This window comes from Physella acuta, unplaced genomic scaffold, assembly GCF_028476545.2.
Source record: "Physella acuta isolate Inbredline_101_S28 unplaced genomic scaffold, ASM2847654v3 ptg000883l, whole genome shotgun sequence".
Lineage (NCBI taxonomy): Eukaryota > Metazoa > Mollusca > Gastropoda > Physidae > Physella > Physella acuta.
This window is the reverse complement of record NW_026732400.1, coordinates 21,583-34,452: the sequence shown is the minus strand read 5'-3', so window position 1 is coordinate 34,452 and position 12,870 is coordinate 21,583. Positions and strand designations below refer to the sequence as shown.

General features: G+C 38.8%; 1 protein-coding gene across 1 annotated transcript in view; it reads right to left on the bottom strand.

Annotated features, from left to right (window-relative positions):
• Nucleotides 1-12,870, bottom strand: part of LOC131952639 (lysosomal-trafficking regulator) — a 58,547-nt gene that overhangs the window by 28,999 nt on the left and 16,678 nt on the right. The window contains exons 9-25 of the mRNA XM_059315384.1: nt 12,456-12,740; nt 11,842-12,009; nt 11,233-11,380; nt 10,733-11,002; nt 10,304-10,419; nt 8,141-8,267; nt 7,805-7,972; nt 7,566-7,710; nt 5,820-5,952; nt 5,469-5,640; nt 4,716-4,912; nt 4,078-4,338; nt 3,217-3,423; nt 2,623-2,904; nt 2,104-2,302; nt 1,602-1,715; nt 824-1,438 (exon numbers count right to left, since the gene is read on the bottom strand). Coding sequence (XP_059171367.1) covers nt 824-1,438; nt 1,602-1,715; nt 2,104-2,302; nt 2,623-2,904; nt 3,217-3,423; nt 4,078-4,338; nt 4,716-4,912; nt 5,469-5,640; nt 5,820-5,952; nt 7,566-7,710; nt 7,805-7,972; nt 8,141-8,267; nt 10,304-10,419; nt 10,733-11,002; nt 11,233-11,380; nt 11,842-12,009; nt 12,456-12,740 — 3,607 coding nt within the window. The remainder of the gene's footprint in view (nt 1-823; nt 1,439-1,601; nt 1,716-2,103; nt 2,303-2,622; nt 2,905-3,216; nt 3,424-4,077; nt 4,339-4,715; nt 4,913-5,468; nt 5,641-5,819; nt 5,953-7,565; nt 7,711-7,804; nt 7,973-8,140; nt 8,268-10,303; nt 10,420-10,732; nt 11,003-11,232; nt 11,381-11,841; nt 12,010-12,455; nt 12,741-12,870) is intronic.

Genomic DNA, 12,870 nt, shown 5'->3' with positions numbered 1-12,870 from the left:
GAAACAAATGTTACATGAAAAGTAGACTTACCAAGAGAAACAAATGTTACATGAAAAGTAGACTTACCAAGAGAAACAAATGTTACATGAAAAGTAGACTTACCAAGAGAAACACATGTTACATGAAAAGTAGACTTACCAAGAGAAACAAATGTTACATGAAAAGTAGACTTACCAAGAGAAACAAATGTTACATGAAAAGTGGACTTACCAAGAGAAACAAATGTTACATAAAAAGTAGACTTACCAAGAGAAACAAATGTTACATGAAAAGTAGACTTACCAAGAGAAACACATGTTACATGAAAAGTAGACTTACCAAGAGAAACAAATGTTACATGAAAAGTAGACTTACCAAGAGAAACACATGTTACATGAAAAGTGGACCCACCAAGAGAAACAAATGTTACATGAAAAGTAGACTTACCAAGATAAACAAATGTTACATGAAAAGTAGACTTACCAAGAGAAACAAATGTTACATGAAAAGTAGACTTACCAAGAGAAACACATGTTACATGAAAAGTGGACCCACCAAGAGAAACAAATGTTACATGAAAAGTAGACTTACCAAGATAAACAAATGTTACATGAAAAGTAGACTTACCAAGAGAAACAAATGTTACATGAAAAGTAGACTTACCAAGAGAAACACATGTTACATGAAAAGTGGACCCACCAAGAGAAACAAATGTTACATGAAAAATGGACTTACCAAAAAGGAACAAATTCTACATGAAAAGTGGACTACCAAGAGAAACAAGTGTTACATGAAAAGTGGACTCACCAAGAGAAACAAATGTTAAATGAAAAGTGGACTCACCCACACACAGAGCCATCAAGCCCTGGTCACTATCCTCCTCCTCTTCATCCAGGGCATACTCTGCCTCACTCTGTGCAACACCTCTACCTCCTTGTTCAGACTGACCATCACCTTGTCGGCCAGCCTTATTAGTTTGAGACCCACTGTCTACCCCATCCACCTTGTCTTGAACCAGCTGCCCATCATTGTTGGTGTAGACCAGCCTTCTCCTGGGTGAGCTTCTCTTTCCCTGGTCAGCGCCTTGGTCCATGAGCCCACCAGGGGGGGACGTGTGACAACTGTCCTGGTCCACCAGCCCCCCAGCCGTGGGCCTGTGAGAGCTGTCCTGTCTCACCTCCTGTTCACTGCTGCTGATGTCAGTGGTGTCCTGATGCTGTCCAGCCTCCACTGACCTGATCAAGTTTTTCCTGCGCCACCCGTTATCACTTTCCTCATAGTCAGCGTCCATGTCTGCACTCTGCTCTGTTCTCACATTCGTTGCCTTAAGGGGAGGGAATGTGAACTCATTGCCTTCGTTATCTCCTTCGGAATCAATGGGGCTGTCAGTCATGGGCGACCTCAGGGAGGAGGGCGGGATCTGAGCAGCAGTGTTGTAGGCTGATTTTAGACGGGATTCTAAAGACATAAAAAATTATAAAAAACATTAATCAATTACGAAAACAAAAGCATTGGTTTGCAGGAAGTTCATATACCAGAATATATTTCTTACAATGTACAAACATCATTTAAATCAATTAGAAACTCATAACTTGAGCAGAAATGATACCCCACTACTCACCTAGAATAGTGTCTTTGGGTTCTTCCACCTGAGCTTCAGACTTTTCACTGATGGTTCGCTTGGATTTAGATTTGATTTTTTGCTGGTCTGATGAAGCTCTGGGCCTGTCACCATCTTCACAATACACAAATAAAACAAATAGTGTAAATGAATCAAAACCTTGCTGTCAAACTCTGGGATAAGAACATCCTTAACCATAGAACACAACTTTAATCAGCCAATTGGATAACATTAGTTTCTTGAAATCTCACAAAAACCAAAGAGTGAGTAAAAACTATGCCAGAACCCTGCCTCTATAAGAGTCGCCTGAAAATTGCTCTCCTCTTCATACAGGCTTGCTTGCTTCTAAACAGGTGTCAATAGCTAAACCCTAATTCTTGCTAGGCTTTGTTTATAATAGCAAAACCCTAAGGATTGCTTACCCCACAACAGTTTACAATAGCTACAAATGCTTGCTTACTCAACAAGAGTTTACATAAGCTAAATCCTAAAGCTTGCGTACCCCACCACATTTTGAAGTAAAATGAACTAGCACTGAAGTTGATGAAGCCACTGGGAGCAGGATGGACTAGCAACAGGAAATCCATGACTGCCATCAGAAGGTGAAGGTCAGGGGGTGACCCCAGCAAGCTTTTGACCACATTTGATGCTGACAGGCTCACATCCACTGAGAGAGATGGCTGTCCATCTTGAATTCTTTCCTGAAATTAACATTGAGTTTAGCAGATCCTACTTATGTTGAATTCTATTAAAGTGTTGGAGCTTTAACGAATGGTAAACTTGCTGAAGTCCATTAGCCATATCCAAACATTCCCACTGCTGATAAAATTGCTAACAATATTTTAACACTAATACTGAGGTATAGGACTCAGGTAGTGTTAACTTTAGTATATAATTATTTAGGTAAGGCTAATTGACAGGTATCAGTGTGTGATGAGCTGCTTGCAAATTGCTGTCTCGATTTTTATTTACAATGACAATGGCTTGTCTATTAACATCCAAACGTTAGAAAAAAGTTTACCAGATAAATGTTGAAGATTTTATTGATGACCCCGCCAGCCAACATCTGCTTCTGGTTGAACTTGTGGTGAGGGTGGCTGGGGCTGACGAGTGACTCCATGGCCCTGAACAACAAGACTGTCACGCTGTCACTGCCTCGATGCCAGATCCTCCAGTTGAGGAGGAGCTGGGTCAGCACCTCCACGTCTCTGATGACAGCCTCATGGCGACAGCGCAGGACGGGGACAGGTGAGTTGGGGTTGGTTTTGAACATGGTTTCTGTGCTGCAGGCATCTATCAGGACCTGGAGAGTGGAGGGAAACATTGGTACAGAGGTATTAGTATGGCTAAGGTAGGGATTGTGATTTTATGTTACTGGGGTCATGTTTCTTTATGAGATCCTGAATATAGTAAGTATAATGCTGTGGATATGTTTATAATTTGCTTTCACCTTGATCAGCACACTCAACAACATTTGTTATGAGGTGTACTTTCAAAATTTACATGCTGCTTAATTTTTTTTTTTAAATGACCTAATTAGTTGTGCCTAAAGCCAAGTTTTTATGATGGGACTTTCACTATTAATTTTATCCATTACAACTGAAGTTAATTGTACCTTGAGCAAATGGTATCCCACAATACTTTTAGAGCTGGTCAGGACCTTGGCCAGCATGGCATAGCCACTGGCATCATTAAAGGACTTGGCATGGGTGGGGAAGTGGTGGATCAGCTGGAACAGGAGGTGAACCACTTTACTCTGTAGGAGCTCAGCCGTCTCAAGGTTGCCTCCCTTGTCAACAACTTTCATGCTGTCTTCAAAAATCTGCAGAATCAAATTTAGGAGGTGAATAGGCCATTAACACATTTAGAGTGAAAACATGTTTAGCTGGGGAATAACTCTGTTGTCTAATGGCTTTCTAATTTGTTTTACAATTAATACTTCTAATTTAATAATCCTAAGACGTGGATGTAGGGGGTGAAACATGCATTTTCAGAATGACTAGAAGAATGATTTTTACATTTTTTTATTACGGTCACACAACTCTCCAAATAAAATCCAATTCAGGAGCAAAGAGATAATGACTTGATTCTTTTCTAACTTCAAAGCCCCCTAAAGTACCTTTGTCATCATTTAATTAAACACCTTTGTCACCATTTAATTAAATACCTTTGCCACCATTTAATTAAATACCTTTGCCACCATTTAATTATGTACCTTTGCCACCATTAATTACATACCTTTGCCACTATTAATTACATACCTTTGCCACCATTTAATTAAACACCTTTGTCACCATTTAATTAAATACTTTTGCCACCATTTAATTAAATACTTTGCCACCATTTAAATAAATACCCTTGCCACCATTTAATTATGTACCTTTGCCACCATTTAATTAAACACCTTTGCCACCATTTAATTAAACACCTATGCCATCATTTAATTACATACCTATGCCACCATTTAATTACATACCTTTGCCACCAGAAAAAGAAAAGCTTCCACTCCTCCAGCTTGCTCCACTGCCTTCTCCAATGTATTGGTTTCTCTGACCTTCACCTTGCCCACCACTTTTGCAGGCAGAATAACAGGCTTCTGTATCAGCAGGTGTGACTGTGACCCTGCTGAAGGCACAAGGCCAAGGTCATCTGACAGTAGAGCTGCTGGTGCTTGTGGCAACAAATAAATAGAGTACACATCTGGTCTGTTCACTCTGTACATCAAAATCTGGCAAGTCTGTCAAAACAAAAGCTGCTCGTTAAAATCTGGCAAGTCTGTCAAAACAAAAGCTGCTGGTTAAAATCTGGCAAGTCTGTCAAAACAAAAGCTGCTGGTTAAAATCTGGCAAGTCTGTCAAAACAAAAGCTGCTGGTTAAAATCTGGCAAGTCTGTCAAAACAAAAGCTGCTGGTTAAAATCTGGCAAGTCTGTCAAAACAAAAGCTGCTGGTTAAAATCAGGCAAGTCTGTCAAAAGAAAATACACCAAGGAGACTGTCCTAATTAACATCTGACAAACAACTCTCACTAAGATTAAAATATGGAGAAAAAAACATACATAAACAACAAACGTTTCCTGAGACCCACATAAGTAAAAAATAAAGCCTGTCACTAACCCTGGCTGTGTCTATGTCAGGCAGCTGAGCCAGACCCACTAAGACGTCCCAGGTCAGGTGTGTGACATCCACCATGTGCTTCAACATGGCAGGTGTGTAGCAGGCCTGCAGGCTCCCACAGTCACACTTGGCTATACCCTCACAGTTGGGCCCCAAACAGTAGAGATGAAACCACCAGTCACCACTCAGTACAGTGTCTAAAAGTAATCATCCAATCAGCAACAAGTATAGTAAAACTAATAAAATACATTTTCAATAAAACTCACACTATACAAGAGACATTATGCATTGTTCTCATAATAAATGTCATAAAAACATGCATGCATGCATTTCATACAAAACCTATTCAAACTTTTCTTCTGTTTCAACTATATTAAAATTATGACGGATATTCTTTTTTTTTCACACAGACATACACAAAGTACAAGTTTAGATAGTTCTAATTACTTGGCTATACCACAACAGTGGACATGTGCTTAAAATTGATAACATATCTACCTCTAAACAACTGAAATGTGCTTAAAACAAATAGCACATCTTAGATAAAATATTTATGCCTAAACAATTGAAATGTGCTTAAAACAAATAGCACATCTTAGATAAAATATTTACGCCTAAACAACTGAAATGTGCTTAAAACAAATAGCACATCTTAGATAAAATATTTACGCCTAAACAATTGAAATGTGCTTAAAACAAATAGCACATCTACCTGTAAACAGATGGAGTGCTTAAAATAAATATCACACCAACCTCTAAACAAACGAAGTGTGCCTAGTTTCCAGGTCCCATTGAGTGATTTCCCTGCACCCTGCCGTGTGTCCCCTATGCACAAAACCTTCTGTTGTTTGGGCTGTTTACTCAGTGATGCTGGGTGATCTAAGATAATTTCCTTCTTCAGCCACCCATCAACTAGCACGTCCAGCTGTCAAACATTAATTGTGGTATGCATTACAAATTCAAATTTCAATTTTCAATTTTTTTAAAAAATGTACTGCTTCTAGATTTGTTTTATTAGCACAAAAAAAACAAATGAAACAATGTATAAAAAAGTGTCTCTGCTTAGTAAAGTTTCAAAAGGTATAGTTTAGTGTAAAGCCATACCTTGCCAACAAAGGTACTGCCATCTAACACGTCTTTGTATGACAGAACAACTAACTGCCATGTTCCAGGGGTCAGCAGCTGGTCAAGGGTTATCTCTTTTAGGACTGAAACTTCACTTCCAAAAGCTGTTAACCTATTAAAATACAAAAATGTTTGTTTTGATTATTGAAGAAGTTTTAGTTGGTGTGTGACACAAATAGAATATAGAATACATTTTGTTATTATTTTAAGTCTGTAATGTCTATGATATGGAACAGTATGGTCGAGCAGTAGAGGGCACAACAACTAACTTGAAAGACTTGAGTGTTCATATTATGAATAATTCTACATGGTATTTTAAATAATTATTGTAACCTATCAATTTTACAGAAGCATACTATACAGTTATCTCGGCTTAAATTTATAAATGGTACTTGCAAATAACTCTCTATGTAGATCAAAGTTATTATAAACTATTGAAACTATAACTCTAGAAACAGCTTTAACCCTTGACCTAGGTATGACTAACATGGCCCTCACATGGCCTCAGGTTTGACTAACATGGCCCTCACATGGCCTCAGGTTTGACTAACATGGCCCTCACATGGCCTCAGGTTTGACTAACATGGCCCTCACATGACCTCAGGTTTGACTAACATGGCCCTCACATGGTCTCAGGTTTGACTAACATGGCCCTCACATGGCCTCAGGTTTGACAAACATGGCCCTCACATGGCCTCAGGTTTGACTAACATGGCCCTCACATGACCTCAGGTTTGACTAACATGGCCCTCACATGGTCTCAGGTTTGACTAACATGGCCCTCAACTGGTCTCAGGTTTGACTAACATGGCCCTCACATGGCCTCAGGTTTGACTAACATGGCCCTAACATGGCCTCAGGTTTGACTAACATGGCCCTCACCTGACCTCAGCTTTGACTAACATGGCCCTCACATGGCCTCAGGTTTGACTAACATGGCCCTAACATGGCCTCAGGTTTGACTAACATGGCCCTCACATGACCTCAGGTTTGACTAACATGGCCCTCACCTGACCTCAGCTTTGACTAACATGGCCCTCACATGACCTCAGCTTTGACTAACATGGCCCTCACCTGGCCTCAGGTTTGACTAACATGGCCCTCACCTGACCTCAGCTTTGACTAACATGGCCCTCACATGACCTCAGCTTTGACTAACATGGCCCTCACCTGACCTCAGCTTTGACTAACATGGCCCTCACCTGACCTCAGCTTTGACTAACATGGCCCTCACCTGGCCTCAGGTTTGACTAACATGGCCCCCACATGGCCTCAGCTTTGACTAACATGGCCCTCACCTGACCTCAGCTTTGACTAACATGGCTCTCACCTGACCTCAGCTTTGACTAACATGGCCCTCACCTGGCCTCAGGTTTGACTAACATGGCCCCCACATGGCCTCAGCTTTGACTAACATGGCTCTCACATGGCCTCAGGTTTGACTAACATGGCCCTCACATGGCCTCAGGTTTGACTAACATGGCCCTCACATGGCCTCAGGTTTGACTAACATGGCCCTCACATGGTCTCAGGTTTGACTAATATGGCCCTCACATGGCCTCAGGTTTGACTAACATGGCCCTCACATGGCCTCAGGTTTGACTAACATGGCCCTCACATGGCCTCAGGTTTGACTAACATGGCCCTCACATGGTCTCAGGTTTGACTAACATGGCCCTCACATGGTCTCAGGTTTGACTAACATGGCCCTCACATGGCTCTCACCTGCAGACCAAAGAAGCTGTTGCTGGATGAACCCAAACTTCAAACATTTTTTCTTTGTTGCCCACGGCAACCACCAGCAGACAGTCCTGTATCTGCAAGCGTCGAGGCACAAACTGCTGTGCCTTGTTGTCAGAAAAATCTTTGTCTGGAAAAAAAAAATATGTGAAGATTTGATGTGTCCCTAACAATATTCAGACTACAGCCACAATGTTAAATGACTTTTTGAAAATGAAATTTACGTTTAATTTTGCTTGAACTATTAAATTCAGCCTTGCTGCCATGTACAGGCAGATCCACAGACATCCAGAAAGCCAAGCTAAACCCTGTGGGCAGGGGTGGCCAGGCAAGACCTTGCACTTCAAGCTCAACAGCTGCATGTTGCCAGACTGGCTCAACTTCAGCTGACTCTGAAAAATAAAATTTAAAACTTAGACATTAAGTAAAACATTTTTACAATGACAAAGTTGCATTTAATTCCATCTAAAAACAAACAAGTTTGTCATGAAATGAAGAGTTAGGTAAACTGATAATGAAAAGATAGCTTAAAGCAAGTGTGACATCCAGCACATGCCTACCTGGGTCAGGTGATGAGGTCTGGCTTGTGTCCCCATCTGACTGGTGTTTAACAGGAAATGTGATGGAAGAATTGGGAGCTACAGGAGTTTTTTCTATCACAGTCAGCAGTGTTGAGAGGAGAGAATTCTGGGGAGGTCACAGATGAAGACTATACAGTGATAGCTATGTCAAAACTAAACGTTAATTTTATGTTTAACTGAAAAATTAAAATTAATCAAAAGGTTTTTCATATAATAAGGCTGTAACCTTAAATATTAATATTTAACTCTTGATTGTATTAACTCTAAGATTGATGTTTTAAACTAAATATTTATTTTTTAATCCAAAGATTGATGTATTAAGACTGCAGTATTAACCCAATGTTGGATGTAACACCAAGATTGATGTATGAACCAAAAATTTGATGTATTGACCTAAAGATTAATGTGTAACCCTAAGAATGATGTTTTAAAGAATGATGTTTTAACCCTAAGACTGATGTTTTAACCCTAAGACTGATACTTTAACCCTAAGAATGATGTTTTAACCCTAAGACTGATGTTTTAACCCTAAGACTGATACTTTAACCCTAAGAATGATGTTTTAACCCTAAGACTGATGTTTTAACCCTAAGACTGATATTTTAACCCTAAGACTGATACTTTAACCCTAAGACTGATATTTTAACCCTAAGACTGATACTTTAACCCTAAGAATGATGTTTTAACCCTAAGACTGATACTTTAACCCTAAGACTGATACTTTAACCCTAAGACTGATACTTTAACCCTAAGACTGATATTTTAACCCTAAGACTGATACTTTAACCCTAAGAATGATGTTTTAACCCTAAGACTGATACTTTAACCCTAAGACTGATATTTTAACCCTAACACTGATACTTTAACCCTAAGACTGATATTTTAACCCTAAGACTGATACTTTAACCCTAAGACTGATGTTTTAACCCTAAGACTGATGTTTTAACCCTAAGACTGATGTTTTAACCCTAAGACTCATGTTTTAACCCTAACACTGATGTTTTAACCCTAAGACTGATACTTTAACCCTAAGACTGATACTTTAACCCTAAGACTGATACTTTAACCCTAAGACTGATATTTTAACCCTAACACTGATACTTTAACCCTAAGACTGATATTTTAACCCTAAGACTGATACTTTAACCCTAAGACTGATGTTTTAACCCTAAGACTGATGTTTTAACCCTAAGACTGATGTTTTAACCCTAAGACTGATACTTTAACCCTAAGACTGATGTTTTAACCCTAAGACTGATGTTTTAACCCTAAGACTGATACTTTAACCCTAAGACTGATATTTTAACCCTAACACTGATACTTTAACCCTAAGACTGATACTTTAACCCTAAGACTGATACTTTAACCCTAAGACTGATGTTTTAACCCTAAGACTGATGTTTTAACCCTAAGACTGATGTTTTAACCCTAAGACTGATGTTTTAACCCTAAGAATGATGTTTTAACCCTAACACTGATGTTTTAACCCTAAGACTGATGTTTTAACCCTAAGACTGATGTTTTAACCCTAAGACTGATGTTTTAACCCTAACACTGATGTTTTAACCCTAAGACTGATGTTTTAACCCTAAGACTGATATTTTAACCATAAGACTCATGTTTTAACCTAGTAAGACTCATGTTTTAACCCTAACACTGATGTTTTAACCCTAAGACTGATATTTTAACCCTAAGACTGATACTTTAACCCTAAGACTGATGTTTTAACCCTAAGATTGATGTTTTAACCCTAACACTGATGTTTTAACCCTAAGACTGATATTTTAACCCTAAGACTGATACTTTAACCCTAAGACTGATGTTTTAACCCTAAGACTGATACTTTAACCCTAAGACTGATGTTTTAACCCTAAGACTGACGTTTTAACCCTAAGACTGACGTTTTAACCCTAAGACTGACGTTTTAACCCTAAGACTGCTGTTTTAACCCTGACTAAAGTTTTAACATAAGACTTATGTTTGATTCTAAGACTGAAGTTTTAACCCTAAGACTGCTGTTTTAACCCTGACTAAAGTTTTAACATAAGACTTATGTTTGATTCTAAGACTGATGTTTTAACCCTGACTAAAGTTTTAACTTAAGACGTATGTTTAATCCTAAGACTGCTGTATGCCCCTCACAGTGGTGTCAGTGTTGTCCTGAAACAGCCTCAACATCTGCCTGAGTTCTGCTGCTGACATCTCACTCTGTGCTATCACCTGCACCAAGGACAAAATTATTTCTTGCAGTGTTGATTCTGTGGACACAAAAATTGGATGTCACTGTTTACATATAAAAAAAACATTATTTGAACAACTAAAAAAAATGTAACATACAGCACTGATAATCCAAATCTTTGTGTCAACATTTTTTAAATTGTATTTTTATGGTAAAAGTTAAAATAAAATTCAAGCATAAAATATTGCTTTGGAAGTAATATGAACATAATTTAAAAAAAACAATTCCCAGGACATTTTTTCTCTTGTACAGTGACTTAAATATTGAATAAAAGTTCTGACACACTAAAGGTTTTATAAAACTATAACTATTGTAAAGAAAATAATTTTTACGTTTGCCATCCGCTGGTGACTGGATCAAAACCTCTCTGAAGCCCTCGACCAAAACCTCCAGGAGATGTTCTGAGCTGACCGCTCTAACAGACCTCCTGCTGGACCTCAGGGTCTGCAGCAGACGCAGGGCCACTGTGTGCAGGATGACCCCGCGTGAGGCCACCTTGTAACAGGCCACCATCAGCTCCACAAAGAGCCTAAAGACTGCAGGGAAACAAGGGCAGGAGGAGCTGCTAGTGCCCACATTGTTCTGTAGGCTGAACTCAAGTCCTGGAGGAAAGCAGTTACATCCATCACATGGTGGTCATTGTTACTCATAGAGTAAAGTAATACAAAATTTTAGGACTATTTTATCCCAACAATACATAGCTAGATTTTAATGTCCCTTTCACAAAATTACAAATTTTCATTTTTTTTCTTATTGAGGCTTTTAAAAAATTTGTTTTAGCCTACAAAGCATCCAAAGAAAAGAATTAAAAAATTCATATAGTTGATCAAACCTTTCTTCCAGTCATAAGAAATGGAGGTCTCAGTGTCTGCCTCATAGCCATGCTCAGTGAAGAGAACTTCGCCATCTTCATCCAGCTCTTGCTGCAGCAGTTGTCTCACTTCATCCTCATCTGCTATGTCTTCTTTCTCTCTTAAATTCTGGGAAAGTGTTGATAACAGTTTGTCATGTTTTACAATCTGTTATAACCTATAACTACTACAGTGATATTCTGGGAAACTATTAAAAGACAGTCTTGTAACATTTTATTTTATAAACTATAGCTACTTTTATTAAATTCTGGGAAAGTGCTGACAGACCTTTTTTTAAACTATAGCAACTACTATCTATTTGCTTAACAAATGACAGCAGACAGCTATGCCAAGCTCACAATAGGCCCTTACATAGTTTATATTAGAGACCATCTAACTGGTGACAGTATATCAAGTTAGTACTCACTGTAGTAAATTAAAACATACATAAACATGGACTGAATACAAGACTGAAAACAAGGCAAAATATGTTTCTTACAAGTGTAACAATTTCAACCAACATTTTAAAAGGCTTCATAAGGACTAAATAACTAGGAAACATTAAACGACTACTAAAGAAAACAACTAACCAGCATAGAGACTATCTGTGAATACGAGTACTCCAAGATGGATGGACAACGGGGCAGTGCCACATTGAGCAGCATTTGAAAGACAGCTGACAGCTTGCAGGGCTCCAGGAAGATGCAGCTTTGTAGGGCAGAGTTCAACCTCAGCCAGAGGTCATCTTCTGAACCTCTCTTCAAACAAAGTTACAAATTAGTCATATCATTGGACATTCACAATTAGAGACTTCTTTACAAATATAACAGACTTTTCTATAGTTTTTAATATTTAGAGTTTAAGTTTGATTATGTCGAATTTAAACAGCATTATTTCAAATTTTCTTGGATAAGAATATCTATTGCAGAGAAACAGCTTAGACAAGTTCTGACAAGGTCTAAATCATCAGCCCTGTGGTGAACGCTAGATGCTTCAGCAGTAGAGCACACATCTACTAACCAGAAAACCTTTAGGTTATGAGTTCATCCAATTTTTAAGAGTGCCCAATATACAAGTGGGAAAAAATAAAGACCAGCTGGCCATTTTAACATTTGATAACAAGAGCCAATGGAAACAAGAACTTTATTTCATCTACCCAATAAATACAGGTTAGGATCTGAGACAGCTTTCAGCAGTAACTGACCTTTTGTTTGGGGGATATGGTATGACAAGAGAAGCAGACCATCATTACTGCCTCAATGAACTCCAGCTTGGCTTGGTGGCTGAACACTGTGTGACCTTCTGGTTCCCTCCCAGCATGATTGCAAGTTTGCCTGAACCCCCCTGGTTCACCACACACACCATTCAGACATGTGGAGTAGCCACACTGACCACCGCTGCAGTACGAGTTTTGTCTCTCCACCAAACACTTCTTCCCATGGCAGCTACTGAGTTCCCCCAGTAAACTTAAAGCAAGAATTAAAGTTTCCTGAAAAAGAGATAGATTCGATTAATAAAACATGTCAACTTTTTATAATTATTACATTGTTACTCAAAGACCTTGCATTCAACAAATAACCTTAAAAACATGATTGTATTGACAGTGAACAAAAAATATT